Source organism: Lontra canadensis, unplaced genomic scaffold (genome assembly GCF_010015895.1).
Source record: "Lontra canadensis isolate GAN:19392208 unplaced genomic scaffold, GSC_riverotter_1.0 scaffold148, whole genome shotgun sequence".
Lineage (NCBI taxonomy): Eukaryota > Metazoa > Chordata > Mammalia > Carnivora > Mustelidae > Lontra > Lontra canadensis.
Window position 1 is genome coordinate 1,034,446 of NW_022631142.1, and position 16,411 is coordinate 1,050,856.

At 40.8% G+C, this 16,411-nt stretch overlaps 2 protein-coding genes across 2 annotated transcripts in view; both read right to left on the reverse strand.

Annotated features, from left to right (window-relative positions):
• Positions 1 to 640: 640 nt before the first annotated feature.
• The window catches only part of TXNDC12 (thioredoxin domain containing 12), a 32,231-nt gene continuing 16,460 nt past the window's right edge, over positions 641 to 16,411 (reverse strand). The window contains exons 2-7 of the mRNA XM_032844108.1: positions 13,377 to 13,437; positions 7,037 to 7,089; positions 6,176 to 6,249; positions 4,073 to 4,142; positions 3,276 to 3,359; positions 641 to 1,493 (exon numbers count right to left, since the gene is read on the reverse strand). Of these exons, the coding sequence (XP_032699999.1) occupies positions 1,414 to 1,493; positions 3,276 to 3,359; positions 4,073 to 4,142; positions 6,176 to 6,249; positions 7,037 to 7,089; positions 13,377 to 13,437 (422 nt within the window). The 3' untranslated portion in view covers positions 641 to 1,413. The remainder of the gene's footprint in view (positions 1,494 to 3,275; positions 3,360 to 4,072; positions 4,143 to 6,175; positions 6,250 to 7,036; positions 7,090 to 13,376; positions 13,438 to 16,411) is intronic.
• KTI12 (KTI12 chromatin associated homolog) lies at positions 10,154 to 11,512 on the reverse strand. Its single transcript, XM_032844107.1, has one exon. It carries the CDS (start codon positions 11,320 to 11,322, stop codon positions 10,222 to 10,224), a length of 1,101 nt encoding a protein of 366 aa, XP_032699998.1. The 5' UTR covers positions 11,323 to 11,512; the 3' UTR covers positions 10,154 to 10,221.

Here is a 16,411-nt window from a genome sequence, read left to right on the forward strand (position 1 = left end):
CCCTGGGATCATGACCTGAGCCGAAGGCAGAGGCTTTAACCCACTGAGCCACCCAGGTGCCCCAAGCAGGCAGCTTTGTAAAGACCATGGTAAAGATCTCGACTTTCTTCTTGCCTCGGTTTCATTGTATACTTCAAATTATTCTGTAAAACGAAGATTGTTATATAACTTTCTCATAGGGCTGTTAGGACTAAACGCAAACAAAATAAGATAACACACACACAACACTTACTGAGGCCCAAATATCTCATGTTAATACTACTGCCTTGAGGCAGCAAGAAAGGCTTTAAACAGGGGAGTGACTCTGTCACATTTGCATTTTGAGAAGATGGGTGTGGGAAGCAAGGAGGATGGATTGTAGAAGGAGAGAGTACTGGGCGTAAGGAGGCAAGTTAAGAGGCTGTCATAATAGATCGTCCAGGAAATAGAAAAAGCCTGCCCTGCAGGAAAACAGTAACAGTAACAGTGAAGGAATTCAGCTATTTAAAGAGCAGAAGAGATGAGCTCTGATGCCCATTTAAATGTAGGAGGAGCAGGAGTGGGAGGAATCCTAGATCAGGCCCTCATGGTTAGTTTTCTTCCTGAAGTGATCTCCATCCCTCCCTCCATTCTCCAATAACAAAAAGGCCATCACAACTCATTTCCTTTCAAAGTTTTATTAAAGTTTAATGGAACAATTAGTATTTTTAAATTTTTTTGTTAACATCAGTACAAAAATACAGTTGACGACTTGACAAAAATGGCTCCACCTAGGGCTTGAAGGTTTCTGTTTCTGTAACAGTACCAGGGGAAAGCATGCTTCCAGCTGGGGCTGAGTCCAAACACACAGCCATTCCTGCATACACATGCGTGCAAACAGGGAAGCCCAAGCAGAAGAGGATGGAAGTTACCGGGATTCAGGAAGAAGCCCAAGATTATTCCCAGGAGAAAAGGAGAAGAAATAGGCTGGTCTCCTCAGTGGGGGTAGAATTACTGTTTTACCTTTAGGTTTGTTTTTTTAAATGATGAACTATTTCTGTAATTTTAATACCGTAGAAAAGATGCTACTGGTCTCCTTTCACCACCAAGGTGACTAAAGCGGGAGGAAATGGAAAAAGATTCAAATACTGAACTGTGAGGAGTACAACTCCAAATGGCTCAAGTTTTGTGTCAAAAGCTGTCATTCTTTACGTTCAGTGACAGACATCTAGGAGGAGGCGGGAGAAGGAAGTCTGCCACACTCTGCTGGATCCACAAGCGTGGAGACCAGCTCCTGTCAGCAGAAGTCTTCCACAGTGAAAGTGCTCCTCCCCATGTAGGCAGGAGCAAGGTTTCCTGGTTGGTTGAATTGTTCTGAGCGATTCCTCAATATCCCCTCCCCTGCTGTTTTCCTTCCAGAGCACTAACTCTGATGAAAGAAAGGATATATTCATGTTATAACTCATCTTCAAGATGTTTCTCTCTGAAGGCATCTCCTGTCAGCCTCTCCTGAGCTTCCTTCATCCCCTGAACAACTGTGAAATAAAGATTGGGGGGAGAGAGTATGAAGCAGGTTTTTAATATCTGACATTTGGCAACTAACAAATTTTATTACAGGAGAAACACTACAGGAGCACAGGATCTAATTCTGGATTTGAGTCCTGGAAAGTCAATTATCTCTTTGAATTTGTTTCTCCATCTGTAAAATGAGGGAATGCTACTTACTTCACACAGGATTATTATAAAAAATTAAATGAATGGATAATAAAAGAGCTTTTAAATTATGAAATACTACAAAAATACTACCAATTACTATGGCTTATCCTCCAGGATTAGGGCTGAATCCCTGTCACAGACTACAGATGTTCACTTGTCATCGTTAAGGGAAGAGAAAACACCCTCCACCCATCCCATGATATTCTTTGGATGAATGCTGCATTTATTTCACTTCCTGTGGAAGTTACAGGTGAGTATGAGCGTGTGCTCAGAGGAGGTATGGTCTTCAATGAAGGAGGCAGTCATTTCTAGCACCAACTACACTCAGAAGCAGCCAAGTTTTCAGGCAAAAAAAAAGAGCCGAACTATCTCAGGACATCTTTCTTGTCAACACAGCTTCAAGGAGGGCAGCTGCTTTGGTATAGGCTCTCCACACAGTGACAGGCCAGGAGCTGGGTTGAGCCAAAGTCTGTAAATCGCAGAAAGCCAGCCTATGACCTCATAAGAGACAAGTCGTGTAGTTCGTTATTTCCCTTTTGCTGTCCTTTAGTAAAGGCAGGCTTGATGTTCCAGTTCCACATCAGCTGAGACATGGGGGATTCAGCAAAGGTCTTGTGTCCATATTTGGACTCACATATTAAAAGTTGATGATGGCAGTGGCAAGTTGGATGAAATTCTGAAGAGAAGGTGAATCTCTAGGGTCAAGAGCTGGGGACCTAAAATCTAGCTAGCTCCCTTCCCATGTGGGAAATTTCCCTCTAACGCCAGCCTCCAGTGATCTGCATTTGGGTAAGGAAGACGACATTCTCCTTACCCACAGGAAGGAGATCTGGCGAGTTTATCTCCTCGCCAGATCTCCTTCCTCTCCCTATTCTGAGAAACAAGAGTTCCAAGGACTCAGAACATAAAGTGAGCAACAACCTGACACCACGGCAATGTGGGACACGTGGCGGCTTAGCAAACAACGGCCCTAATAGATGACAGGAGAAACTCTGGAAGGAAAACAGGGAAAGTACTTAACATGAATTCCAACCTCCTGCCTCCAGAATGACTGTGCTCAAGGATTAGAGAACAAGAAGGCCTGACATGATTTCAACCTTCCTTCACCTGTTTGTGCTGATGCTATTCTTTCTGCCTGGAATATGCTTTTTGCATTCTTCTGCTGGCTAGGTCTCATTCTTCAGGATTCAGTCCAGTCACTGTGTCCTCCAGCAAGCCTGCGTACTCTCCATATTGGGCTACACCCCCACCCTTGCTTCCATAGCTTGAAATGTCCTCATATCTGTCCATAGAGACAAATCCTTATCCTTCTAGGTCCAGTTAAAGCTTACTATTTATGAAACCTTTTAGACTTGATCACCTAATGGCATTCCCCCTCCTCTGAATTCTGTTCTGTTAGCTCCAAACTGCATTGTAAGCAGCTAGGGAAGGGGCTCGGTCTCATCTTTCTCCTATATTCTACACAGGTTCTAGCCAAAAGCTAGTCATGTGGAGATGCTCAGCTAACACATAGCATTGAGTCTCCTCCCATAGACCTTGCATGTGCTCCATTTTACTTAAATTCAGCAGAAATTCTCCGTCCTCTCTCAACATAACCATACCTTGCTCGGCACTGATGTAGAAATACTTGTAGCTGGGGTTTCCATTCTCATTGATGATTTCAGGATGCACCTTGCCACTGGGATCTATTACAGACAAAATGGGACAAGGACTGCAATAATTACAACAAAGAGGTGTTTCAAATGCTATATAGTACATCAGGCCCTCTAGAAAATGAGACCTGCCCATCTCTGCAGCCCACTCTCTCACTACTCTACCCCTTGTGTTTTCTGCTGTAATCACGGTGAATTCCTTGCAGCTCCCTGAACTCATGTCCCCTATGCCTTGGCTTATGCTGTTCTCTCTTCCTGGCATGCTCCCTTTCTTCTTGATGATGGTGGGATTCTACATTTCTATTTGTGTCCCCCATAGAATCCAGCAGAATGCCGAGCAAAGATTAGATGGCCACTAAATTTAACATCTTTTGTAAATTGTTTGTGGAAAGACATTTGTCTGGTTACAGTATTCCGCTATCTCAGTTGTACTCTGAGATCAGAGTGCAACTGTAGTACACAGTAGGAATTGTAGCTTATCTCTGTCCCTGTAGTGCCTAATACGCAAATGAATAATGGATGATCAGTACTCTGTCACTGTTTACAAAAACAGTTAGCTAGTGGAAAAAATTTCCTTTCAGACTTGAAGTTCTGGCATTGGGAATTCCCCCGTTCTCTTGAAACTGGCTTTTGTTTGTTTTGTTTTTAACCATCCTCATATAGTTTCACTAAATAGAGTGGGTGCCTTGATTCCTTTATCTCTCCCTCCACAACACAGATCCCCAGATTAAGATCTTTCACCTTACCCAGGAAAAGGATTCGTGGAATATAACCCCCATCAGGGCTGAAATCTTCATCCTTGGGCTCCTCTTCATCCTATTAAGTATAAACCTTAAGTCAGATCATGTCATTTTCCTCTTCAAAACCTTTCAGAGGTGGGGTGCCTGGGTGGTGCCATCTTAGTTTCAGCTCAGATTGTGATCTCAGGTGCCACGCTCAGTGCAGAGTCTGCTTAAGACTCTCTCTTCCTCTGCCCCTTCACCCCGCTATTTCTGTCTGTCTCTGGCTCTCTCTCAAATAAGTAAATAAATCTTAAAACAAAAACAAAAACAAAACACCTTTCAGGGGCTTCCCCTCTCACTCAGGGTAAAACCCCAAGTCCCAAGTGGCCTAAGAGGCCCTACATAATCTGCCACCTGGGCACTTCTCTGACTTTATGTCCTAGCCTTTGTTCAGTCTTTTTCCATAATGCTGACCTGCTTGCTGCTGCTGTCCTTAAACAAGCCAGGCATGCACCTCGCTCAGGCCTTTGCACTTGTTCTTACCCTCTGCCAGGAATTACTTACTCCATTATCCACACGGCTTACTCTCTTTTTTTTTTTTTTAAACATTTTATTTATTTATTTGACAGACAGAAACCACAAGTAGGCAGAGAGACAGGCAGAGAGAGAGGGGGAAGCAGGCTCCCAGCCAGAGCAGAGAGCCCGATGCGGGGCTCGATCCCAGGACTCTGAGACCATGACCTGAGCCGAAGGCAGAGGCTTAACCCACTGAGCCACCCAGGCGCCCCTTACTCTCTTTTTTGAGCCAAATCTTTGCTCAAATGTCACCTTTTTTCCTAATCATCTATTTAAAATTGCAAATTATTCCCTCCACCCTTTATTTTTAGCCATAGCATTTACCATCACCTGACATATTTTGTTTAACTGATTTGTCTGTCTCCCTATAATTCATTTTCCCATACGTAATTTCAGTAAGGGTGGGGAATTTTATCTGTTTTTCCATCGCTGATTCCCAATACCCACATCAGTGACTTGCACACAGTATTTCTTGAATCAATGAAGTAATGAGACTGATATTTTGGCTATAATTATGGAGTTATAGTCCTCCCAGGAGATAAAACCACATGGTTAGCTTTCTTTTGAAGAAAAGTCTGAATTTGGAGAATGCTCAGTTAAGACATTTCTGTTTCCTTTGAGTGATAGTTCTAACTTAGAAACTGATAAAAAGTTCATATGCATAAGAAATCAACAGTATTGTTGATTGTTGTCATTTTTGGTGTGGATCCCATTTCAGGAATTAAATGGGATTTCTCCAAACTAATATAATTTTGCCTTGAGTGAGGTGTGTCAGCATTCAGACTATCCACTAGTCATACAGCAATCCTTTACGATCCTTAGCTGCCTCAACATTCCCCATTAGTGTCCTCAAAAGATTTCCAGTCCTATGTTTAAGTAATGCTATCTTCACAGAAACTTAGGGCTAGACATTTCATCATAGAGCATCCAAGCATCCCTCACTTGCAAAGTACAGCCTAAAACTCAGCAGTTAGGTCACAGTACCTATTCTTATCACTTATTAGGCTCTCTGAACTTGGCTAAATCACCTAATTCCTTCAGTCCCAAGATGCCCTTTCTGTAAAACAGAGATAGAGTCCCAGCGGCTGAAAAAAATCCCTTCTAAAATCTGATATCTGACTTGATAATAACAGACCTATAATCTATGCCAAGTACATAAAGGCTATCTAATGAAGAAACCAGAAGATTGTGCATACAAACCCAGCACAGAGAAGGGGCTCAACTGCATCACATAGGGATCTGTGTCTTGCATGTACCTCTAGTACAGCCATACAATGATGTAAAACATGTCATAATCCTAGGCGAAGATTGAAGGGACCTTAAAATGTAGTCATCTTATCCCATTTCTCCTCTTCTTCCTCTGATAAGTGAAGGCTGGACAGCTTTCTACAGCTGACACACAAGCCTTAGTATTAGAGGTCAAGAGGAAAACACTGTATACAGGAAGCCAGCTCTGCTGAATATGATTTTATACCATTAATGATGATAATTTTAAAACAACAAAGACTTAAAATCGTAGCCGAAAGGAGAAACTGAGTCTCAAAGTCTTACCTCAAGATTCACCATAACAAAATTATGGGAAAGTTCTGAAATTTCTGTAGATTCGGCAAATTTGGGCTTCAAAGCTAAGAGGGAAAAAATATCTTAGAATACATGAAAACATCATTGTCAAATCCAAGCCCTAATTTGCTAAGTTGATTCAGATAAATGAAACTTTTTTTTTTTTTTAAACTCCTAACAACCAGAAATCAGGACACCTAAATTCTGGTCATGCTTCTGTCACTTACCCACACAGGTATGTCACCAGAGTGACTGACTTCATTTCTCTCAAGCTTTTATCCCATTTATAAAATATGGATAATAGCATACAAATGAAAACAATTATTTCTATTTGCTTTTTATAGCCACATTTCAGTAACTTCTATTGAAGTAATAGACAATAAAGTAACATCACAACATATATATATATAATTACACTATTTGCACTAATTTCATATTCCTTTTCCAGTTAGGATTCTGTAGAGTGTAGCATATCAAACAAAAGAAAAAAGCTGACTGGGAAGTAGCAAGGTGGCCCAGCAGAAAAACACATGTCACAAATAACTCTGGTTTCCACCTTTTGCAGACTTCCCTAAACACTTCTCATGTCTCTATATATTTCAGTTTCCTATATTTACTGTCCATATGACTACGGCAGCACTTAATCCTATACTCTCCCGAACCATATCTCATTGTTTTGCCCTCCAATCCCTTCCATAGATAACTGCAAACTTCTTGGGGACAAGAAATCTATGTCATATATTTCTTTGGTATTCCTTAAAGCTATCAGCAATGCTGGGACAAAGTCTGTGCTATTATTTTTTAAGTGTTAATATTTAAGAACCCATTGGAGGTTGGATTATTTGCACTTACCTTTGCAAGCTCCACACCAGGACTTGTGGATAATCACCATCAGAGGCAACCCACTTAAAAAAACAAAGAAATTACAATCTAGTAATTCCACTTCTTTAAGTCTATCCTAATAAAATGACCACCTGATAAAGACAAAGGTTAATGTACAACGTAGTATGACTTAGATTAAGAAAATTTTTAGGCAACCTAAATATTATAGATTACTGTAGTACAATTATTAGTAAGTTCTGACATTCCTGTAAATTCTGCAAATCTGGGGTTTAAAGCTAGGGAGAAAAGACATCTAAGAGAAGGAAACATCAAATTACAGTACTTCTAAATGTTACGTTATATAACCACTGAAAAAGTTAATAAAACTTTTCATTGCTATGTCAAATTAAAAACTAGAACAGGGGTGCTTGGCTGGCTCAGTCAATAAAAACATGTGACTCCTGATTTTGGAGTCCTGAGTTCAAGACCCACGTAGGGCATACAGCTTACTTTAAAATAAATTTAAAGGGGCGCCTGGGTGGCTCAGTGGGTTAAAGCCTCTGCCTTCAGCTCAGGTCATGATCCCAGGGTCCTGGGATCGAGCCCCGCATCGGGCTCTCTGTTCAGTGGGAAGCCTGCTTCCTCCTCTCTCTCTCTCAGCCTGCCTCTCTGCCAACTTGTGATCTCTGTCTGTCAAATAAAATCTTAAAAATAATTAAAATAAAATAAAATAAATTTAAAAAACAAATATAGGGGTGCCTAGGTGTCTCAGTCAGTTAAGCATCCACCTTCAGCTCAGGTCATGATCTCAGGTCCTGGGATGGACTCCTTCCTTGTGTTCAGGAGGGAGTCTGTTTCTCCCTCTTCCTCTGACCCTCTCCCTATTCGTGTTCTCGCTCTTCCAAATAAATATGTAAAATCTTTTTTTTTTAAAATCCTCACAACAATCCTGAGGTATATTATTGTTCTTATAAAAGAAAGGAGAAAACACAGACTAAGAGTTCTAAGAGATTAAATATCTGACCACATAAAATCTAGGTTCTGCCACTTACTAGCTAAGTTCATTAATTCTGGCTCCAAAACCAATGTTCTTTCTGACCATTAAAGTTTACTTCAATTTAGGATGGCAATCCACAACCAATAATCAACTAACTTTGAATCAGAGAACAGAGGTTGTTAAAGACCTTAGAGGTCGCCTAATCCAAACCTCCATTTCACCCAGGAATTCTAATATATCATATACCATCTAATATATCACATGTAATTATAATACATCCAAAATATCTAGTATTAACAAATGGTGGCTAAGATTACCTGATGAGCAAGAAACGCATCACTAACAATGCAGCCTATCCTTTTAATGACTCCATGCATTTACAGAGCATTTAAGAATGCCTTGTTCCCTCCTCTCCCAAGAAAATTCCTATTTATCTTTCTAGAGCAGATTTTAGCCAACCAGTCTGTAGACCTGATCCAGCCTACTGCCTGCTTCCATAGAGCTGTAACATACAAAAAAACCTTTTTTTTTTTCATTCCTAAAAGGAAATGAAAAAAAGTACCAAAACATAATAGCAGTTATCCCTAGATGATGGGATTATGGTTTTACTATATTTTTTTTCTGCATTTTCCAATTTTTTTATAATTAAATGTAATTTTTATAATCAGGGAGAATAAGCTTTTTCTTTTTTAAAATGATGAACAACATAATCCACCTTGGCCAGTGGTGGATTATTGAACCAGTCTTGGCCAGATGAAGCTCTTAAGCTCTCAAGGCTAAAACCCCAAGTTGTAGGAGAGTCCTATGTAAGCAGCCATTGGCTTTCTCCCTCATCCAACCCCTGTATCACCACACCATCATACAGTATATATGATCACTGCATTTACTACATTGAACTCTCTTACCTGTCTCCCTGCAATAGACTTGGGAGTTTCATTTTTAAATGTTTGGAAAACAAATCTAAAAAATAGTACCTTGTGATGTTAAAATTCAATATAATTCACCCTTCAGTGCAGTTTTATTAAAACACACTCATACTCAGTTGTATACTTACTGTAAATGGCTATTTTTGTGATACAAGGCGCTATAGTTAATAAGCTGCAACAGAGACCTTATCCCCTACAAAGCCTAAAATATTTGATATTGGACCCTTTGTTGACCCATGTTCTAGAGTGACAGTTCAAATATCAACCCTTCTATGAAGCCTTCCCAAAACTACCTTCTCTCAACAGCTAACTAGTCCTTTCTTCCTCTGGGGTTCCAAAGCATTCTGTCATCATCCTGCAACTGCCAACCCTTTTCATCCCATAATCGTGTTTACTTGTATTTTTCACTAAACTATTAATTTCTCAAGGGCAAAGCCTATCTAATTCATCTCTGAAAATCACAAATGCTGACAAGGCAGATATCCACCATTTGTTTAAAGAAATCAATGAAAGAATGAAAAACAGCTTAAAGTGAAATTTGCCTTAAAAACCAGAATGAAGCACAACAGTTATAGAAGTTATCATAATTACTCTAGGTTAGACCAAAATATCTAGTCTCTCACTAAGCACTATCAAAGTACTATTTTGGTCAAAGGCATAACAGTGATACTCACGTATCTAAATATTACACTAGGTAAATCACATGAAGAATATTAAGTTACATTAAGTGAAAAAGATTCCAACAGACTTACTTCTTTTAAAAGATTTTATTAGATGAAATAATCCAATAGTTAAGTCTTTCACTTCCACTAAAACCAAAGCTTCCCAAGAACAAAAACCAGTGGATTTATCTGTGACCCCTGACCCCAGAATAGACTAACAAAAAGTAGGCACAGTACTCAAAAACTTATTTGTGGTATGAACAAAGTGAGTGCAGATGAACAGGGCCATCTTCAGTTCTTGTCCGAACTGTTTTAAAACAATTCATCCAACCAGTCTGCTCTCTCACCATTCAGATGGGGGAAATCATCAGTGTGTGATACCCCAAGTAGAACCCAATCTAAACAAACCGTGTCCACCTGAACTCTGTCCCCTGGAGAAACTTGCCAAGAATCTCCAAGCCAGTTCTCCATTTTTTTCTAGTCTCGACTTACGCTGTAAACTCAAGGCCTGGCACAGAGCAAAGTAAACCAGTCACAACAGCTCTAGTGCCACACAACAACATGTTCTGCAGACTGAGATTACTCTATCAAGAAAAACAGAGAGCAGGGGAGGTTACACCAGGAGCCTTGTTAGTGCAGACTCTGGTTCAGATACTGCAGAAACATGTTGGCCAGCTGAGGAAGGTTCTCATTGTTGGGATGCATTTTGGTGTAGGAAATAAACTGGCGACGGAGGCGACTCAGTTCTGCCATGGTCAAAGCCCGGGTAAACTGCAGGTGCTCAGTGGTTCCAGGAAGCTTAAGCAAGTCTCCAGGGACCGCGCTCTTCTGGGCTTCCATCAATCCCGCCAACACCTGGCTCGTAATCTGATCCAACTGGTGCAGAAAGCTGCCAGAGGCAAGGGGCTGGGACTGTGTAGACTGATGAGGTGGGGGAGCCTGGTTCTCAAACAAGGCATCCCGTATCTCTGCCAGGGGCAACGGCTCCTCTAAGCCCACCAACGTGAAGAGGGGCCGGTCCCAGCGGTTCCGAGAGTCGGGAGCCTCAAAGCGCAGCGTTAGAGCCTCCATAAGTTCAGGAGGATATAAGGCACTTGAATCACCCTTTGCATCTTTATCGAAGTCTGGAGTCACACGAGCTGGAAGATCTGGCGCTTTGGTATTCTCCTGCTCCAGTTCTTTAGGTACATTGACCTGGGTTCTTCCACTTACTACGAAGTCCACTGTTTGGGGTTCCCTGAGGGCACTGCCGCCAGCCACCAGAGGTCTCCCTCTCTCCTCAGTGCGCGGCCTCCAACTCACACTGACGTTCTGGCCTTGGTTGTCTGTCGCACCCTCCACCTGAGGTCCCCCGCTCACACCGCCGGGCCGCACGCAATATACCAAGCACAGCGGGGTGCGCGCCGCCCGCGCGAGGCAGTAAAGCTCGTAGCGGAATCCCTTGATGTAGTTAAGCGAGTCGAGAATGACCACATCGTGGCGACTCAGGCGCCGCTCCACCGCAGCTCGCAGAGCGCCGCGCAACGCCTTCTCACGGGCCGAATCGCCGTACACGGTCGCGTCCTCGGTGCCCAGCACCGCCGCGTCATCCACCACGTACACCGCGCGGCCCTCAGCCGCCAGAGCCCCACGGAGCTCCTCCACGCGCCGGCTTTTGCCACTGTACGGCAGCCCGCAAAACACCACGAGCGGCATCCTTACAGGGCGCGGCCATGTACAACGGCGTAGCATCAACTTCCGGGGTGTAAACGTGACGGACGCAAGCCGGAAAGGCAAACTGCACTTCCTGTCCCTCTCGAGGCTTAAAGGACCTACTGTTGCTATGGGAACACGAGGGAAATCCCAACTAACTCTAGGACCTGCTATCTCAGAAAGGTGATGGAAACTAGAATGACAGCAGTTATTTATGTCAACTGTGATTCTCCCTGTGGCCAAAAACAATGCCCAAAAATTTTTAATAGGGCCTTAACGAGCACTAACAATCAGCACTACATTCAGCATGCAAAAGGAAAAGGGCCATTCACAAATGTTAGTTCCACTTCATACCTTATACCCAGTGACTCTCAGTAACTGTTTACTCAATAACCTTTTCAATCATTTAACTTCTCCATGATTGGGAATTCTGAAATGAACATCAGGCAGTTCCCCCTATAGGAGGTTAAGGGTCTGAATAGGAAAAATCAAGCACCTACAAGCAGAGTAAGATAATACTATAATGGATAGAGTAGATTGGGATATAAAAGTAGAGAAGAGGAAAACAAACTGCCCGAAGGAATAGTCGTTTGATTTAGAACGTGAAAAGCTAACAGAATTTTTTCTCCTGGGTAAGGCTGCCCAATAAAATACAGGATGCGTAGTTAAATTTGAACTTCAGAAAAGCAACAAAAAAAATGTTTTTAATATGTTTCAGATACTGAATAGGACATATTTAAAATTACTTCTTGCTTACCCGAAATTCAAATTTAACTGGGCATCCTTATTTTTATTTGTTAAATCTGGCAACCCTATTCTACAGAATGTGTGAGACTCAGAGCCATGAAGGTGTAGGATCTGTTCTAACAAGATACAGTTGACCCTTGAAAAATTATGGGTTTGGATTGTACAGATATACTTGTAATGCAGACTTTTTTTTTTTAACAGCACAGTACTATAAATGTATTTTCTCTTTATAATTTTCTTAACATTTTCTTTTCTCTACCTTACTTTGTTGTAAGAATACAGTATGCAATACATATAACATACAAACTATGTGTTAATTGACTGTTTATGTTATCGGTAAGGCTTCCAGTCAACAGATTACTGGTAGTTAAGTTTTTGGGGACTTGAAAGTTATATGCAGATTTTGACTAAGCGGGCGGTCAGCACCCCTAACCCACCAGCATTGTTCAGAAGTCAACTGTAATTTTGTAGGTGCAGAAATGTGTGGGTCTTTGTGTCTCTCCAGTATACTACAGTAGAGAACATTCAAATATTGGCTCTGTCACTTACTAGCTGTGTAATCTACTGACGAGTTATTTAATCATTGTGTGTCTGAATTTCCTCTCCCATAAAATAATAACAACAGTTCTTATTTCAAAGGCTGAACCTCATAGATTATAAGGATTAAATAATTAAATAAATATAATTAATTAATGCATGTAAAGCACTTAGATCAGTGCTTTAGCTTTCCCTCCCTTGCTCTATCTTTTTTCCCTCCTTTATCAGTTATTTGCATCAGTGGATAGACTAAAAATAATTGAACGTTAAGACTATTCAACTTGAGACTATTAGGCAATATAATTTACTGGTTGAGTGCAGGCTCTGAATCCAGAGTGCCTGGGTTTGAATCTTGGCTCCACCATTTACTAGCTGTCTAATCTTAAGCAAGTTACCTAACTGCTCTGTGCCTTAGTTTTCTCATCTCTAAAATGAAGGTAACAGCAGTACCCACTTCAGAAGAGCTGTTGTGAGAATTAAATGAGTTAATTCACATAATTCAGTGTCTGGTGCATAATAAGCACTTAGTAGCAGTAGTAGTAGTAGTAGTAGTAGTAGTAGTAGTAGTAGTTGCCTAACTACTCAGTTCTGGCTCTGTTTTGGCATAACCTTCACCTGTAATTAATGTTAAGTTGATGGCTGGAAAATGTTTTGCTAGCATATATAACCTACTGAATGTATTTTTTAAAAAAGTAATCTCTAGGCCCAACCTGGGTAAGAAGCCTTATCGATAACATAAAAACGCTCTACCCAACTGAGCCAGCCAGGCACCTCTTCCCCCATAAATAACCTAAAACCATATCTTGTACCTGGCAGCTGCTTCCTTCTTCCCATCTTCTAGTGTCCTCCAATGAATGTGATCTCCAAAACCTGGAAGGAAAGAGCCTTATAAACATTCACTGGTGAACAAAGGACAAAGACCCAAAAAAGAAACGTGGCCTATTCATAAAATACGCATAAAAAATCTTTCCTTTGTCAAGAGCATCATGTTCAAGTCCCAGTTCCACCACTTTCTAGGTGTATGGGACCATGAACAGTCCCATACCTCAAGCCTCAGCTTTCTTTCATACCTATAAAATAGAGATAACACCACGTAATTCATAGTTTTAAGGAGATTAAATAATGGCTGTGAAATGCTTTGTAAACTAACACCGAATATGCAAATAATACTGTAAGAATGAATGAGAATTTTCCACAAAGAAAACATAAAGTAGGTCATACAAATCACTACTCGTTGGATACAATACAGCAACATAGGTTTAGGGTCAGAAATACATGGGTATGTGACTCCACTTCCTATTAAATGTGTGAATGTAGTAAATTCTCCAAGTCCCAATTTCTTCATCTTTAAAGTCAAGATAATAATAGCTACCTCTTAGTGTTGGTGTGAAGATTAAATGAGATAATGTATTTAAAGCTCCTCTTATTATTCCCCTCACTCTGCCAGAGTGATCTTTTAAAATCACATCTCTGCTGAGTAAAAACCTTTCAGAGGCTCTCCAATTACCTAAAAGGAAAGGTCAAACTCTGGTAGCAGGACTTACAAAGACTTTCAGAATCTGCCCATCTCCCTAGGCTCACTTTCTATGCTTTGTCTAAAATCCTATATACAAAACTACTTTCATTTCCTTAAACTGGCTGCCTCCTTGGTCTTCCCCCTCACTTCCAATTCATTCAAGTACAAATCTAGAGGGCATCTTTACTTCTGGTAAATCTTCCCTGACTCCCAGGGTGTCTGGGTAGCTCAGTTAAGCATCCGACTTCAGCTCAGATCATGATCCCACTGTCCTGGGATTGAGCCTAGCATTAGGCTCTCTGCCCAGTGGGGAGTCTACTCTTCCCTCTGCCCCTCCCCCTCCTCCTGTGACCATGCCTATGCGCTCGTTCTCTCTCAAATAAATATTTTTTAAAAATTTTACTCTAACTCCCAAACACCACCTTCTTGCCTCATCACAGCACTTCCCAGGCTGAACTGTGTTTATGTGCCTGTCTCCCTCACTTTAAAGGGAATTCCCTAAGGGCTGAAGCCATATCTGTCTATTCCTTCCAGTTTCCCCAGCATTGAACAACTACACATGGCCATAGTAAGTGCTCAATAAAAATATTTATTGAGGGGCGCCTGGGTGGCTCAGTGAGTTAAACCTCTGCCTTCAGCTCAGGTCATGATCTCAGGTCCTGGGATCGAGCCCCACATCGGGCTCCCTGCTTGGCAGAGAGCCTGCTTCCCCCTCCCTTCCTCTCTCTGCCTGCCTCTCTGCCTACTTGTGATCTCTGTCAAATAAATAAATAAAATCTTAAAAAATATATTTATTGAGTAAATGAATCTTATTTGGGCCATATCATGTAAATGACTTAATTTTATATCTGGAAAATTTAAGTGATCATAATAATGTTGTCATTTATTGGTCACCTTATGTGTACTTGTGTTAAATACACGTTATCTCATTTAAATTTGGCTTGAATAACAACACTTTCTATATTTCCCTATACTTCTGTTTTCTCATCAATAAAATAGGTATAATAATATCTACATCTCATAAGATTGTTACTGAATATTACATAAGAAATACTATAGGGACGCCTGGGTGGCTCAGTTGGTTAAGCCGCTGCCTTCGGCTCAGGTCATGATCCTGGGGTCCTGGGATCAAGTCCCGCATCGGGCTCCTTGCTCGGCGGGGAGCCTGCTTCCTCCTCTCTCTCTGCCTGCCTCTCTACCTGCTTGTGTGTACTCTCTCTCTCTGACAGATAAATAAAATCTTTAAAAAAAAAAAAAAAGAAATACTATAAATATCAGTACACTGCTTAGCATTTTATAAATGATCAATAAAGAGCAGCTTTGTTTGTTATTCTTGATAGCTTGAGACTTCAAAGGTTCAGAGAAGTTATATAACATGTACCAGGTCACAGAGCTGGTAAATGGCCATGCTGGGATTTAAACTTCAATTTTATGACACCTCAGTTATTATACTATCTTTTGGGCCTTTCTTTCCCTGAAATAAATTCAAATTCCCATCACTGTTACCACAGGGGAATAAACAGATCATCCAGATTAGCAAAGGGATGCAGTGTCCAAACTAATCATCATCACTTTTCATTCCCAACAGCAAGAATTGCTAGCCAAGAGAAAATGTGTCATTTACCTAGGGCCCAAAGTCTAAACCTGATGAGTCAATGATTAAGTGAGAGTGAAACTGGGAGAATTGGAAGGTGCCTAATGTGACTAATCACCACCATTCTACCTGTCAATACCTAAACTGAGGCAACTGAATCCTACTTTGGTGGAATGCCCCACTAGATAGTCTGGAGGGATAGTCACCTACAAAACAATAAAATCCTGATAAAAATGGACTTTCAGAATGTGCTCACTGGGCTCACAGTGATAAACACAAAATAAGCTAAAACCAGATGAGGAATAGTGAGCGACAAGCAAAAGGGAAGACTGATCTGAAGATAAAGCATTACAATAGAGCAAAATGGAGGAGATAAATCTGAGACTCGATATTAAACCAACTCAAAAAAGACTAAAGTGATAACACCCCCAGTTTTCCAGATGAAAAATGCCAAGTCTTTCTAGAGGAAAGTACTTCCCTGTTTAGGCCTCCAGAATAGCCACAGATAAACAATTACGAGTTCACAATCCTAGATCCCCACGCATGTAAGAAAACACGCCACCACAATTAAGAATCAGCAAAAGCAACAAATAGATTTAGACTCCTAAGGACTTTAGATATTAGAATTATCTGATATAATATAATATATTATATCAGATATATAATTATATATAATATATATAATTATATATATAATATATAATATAATATATTATATATTATATATAATTTAT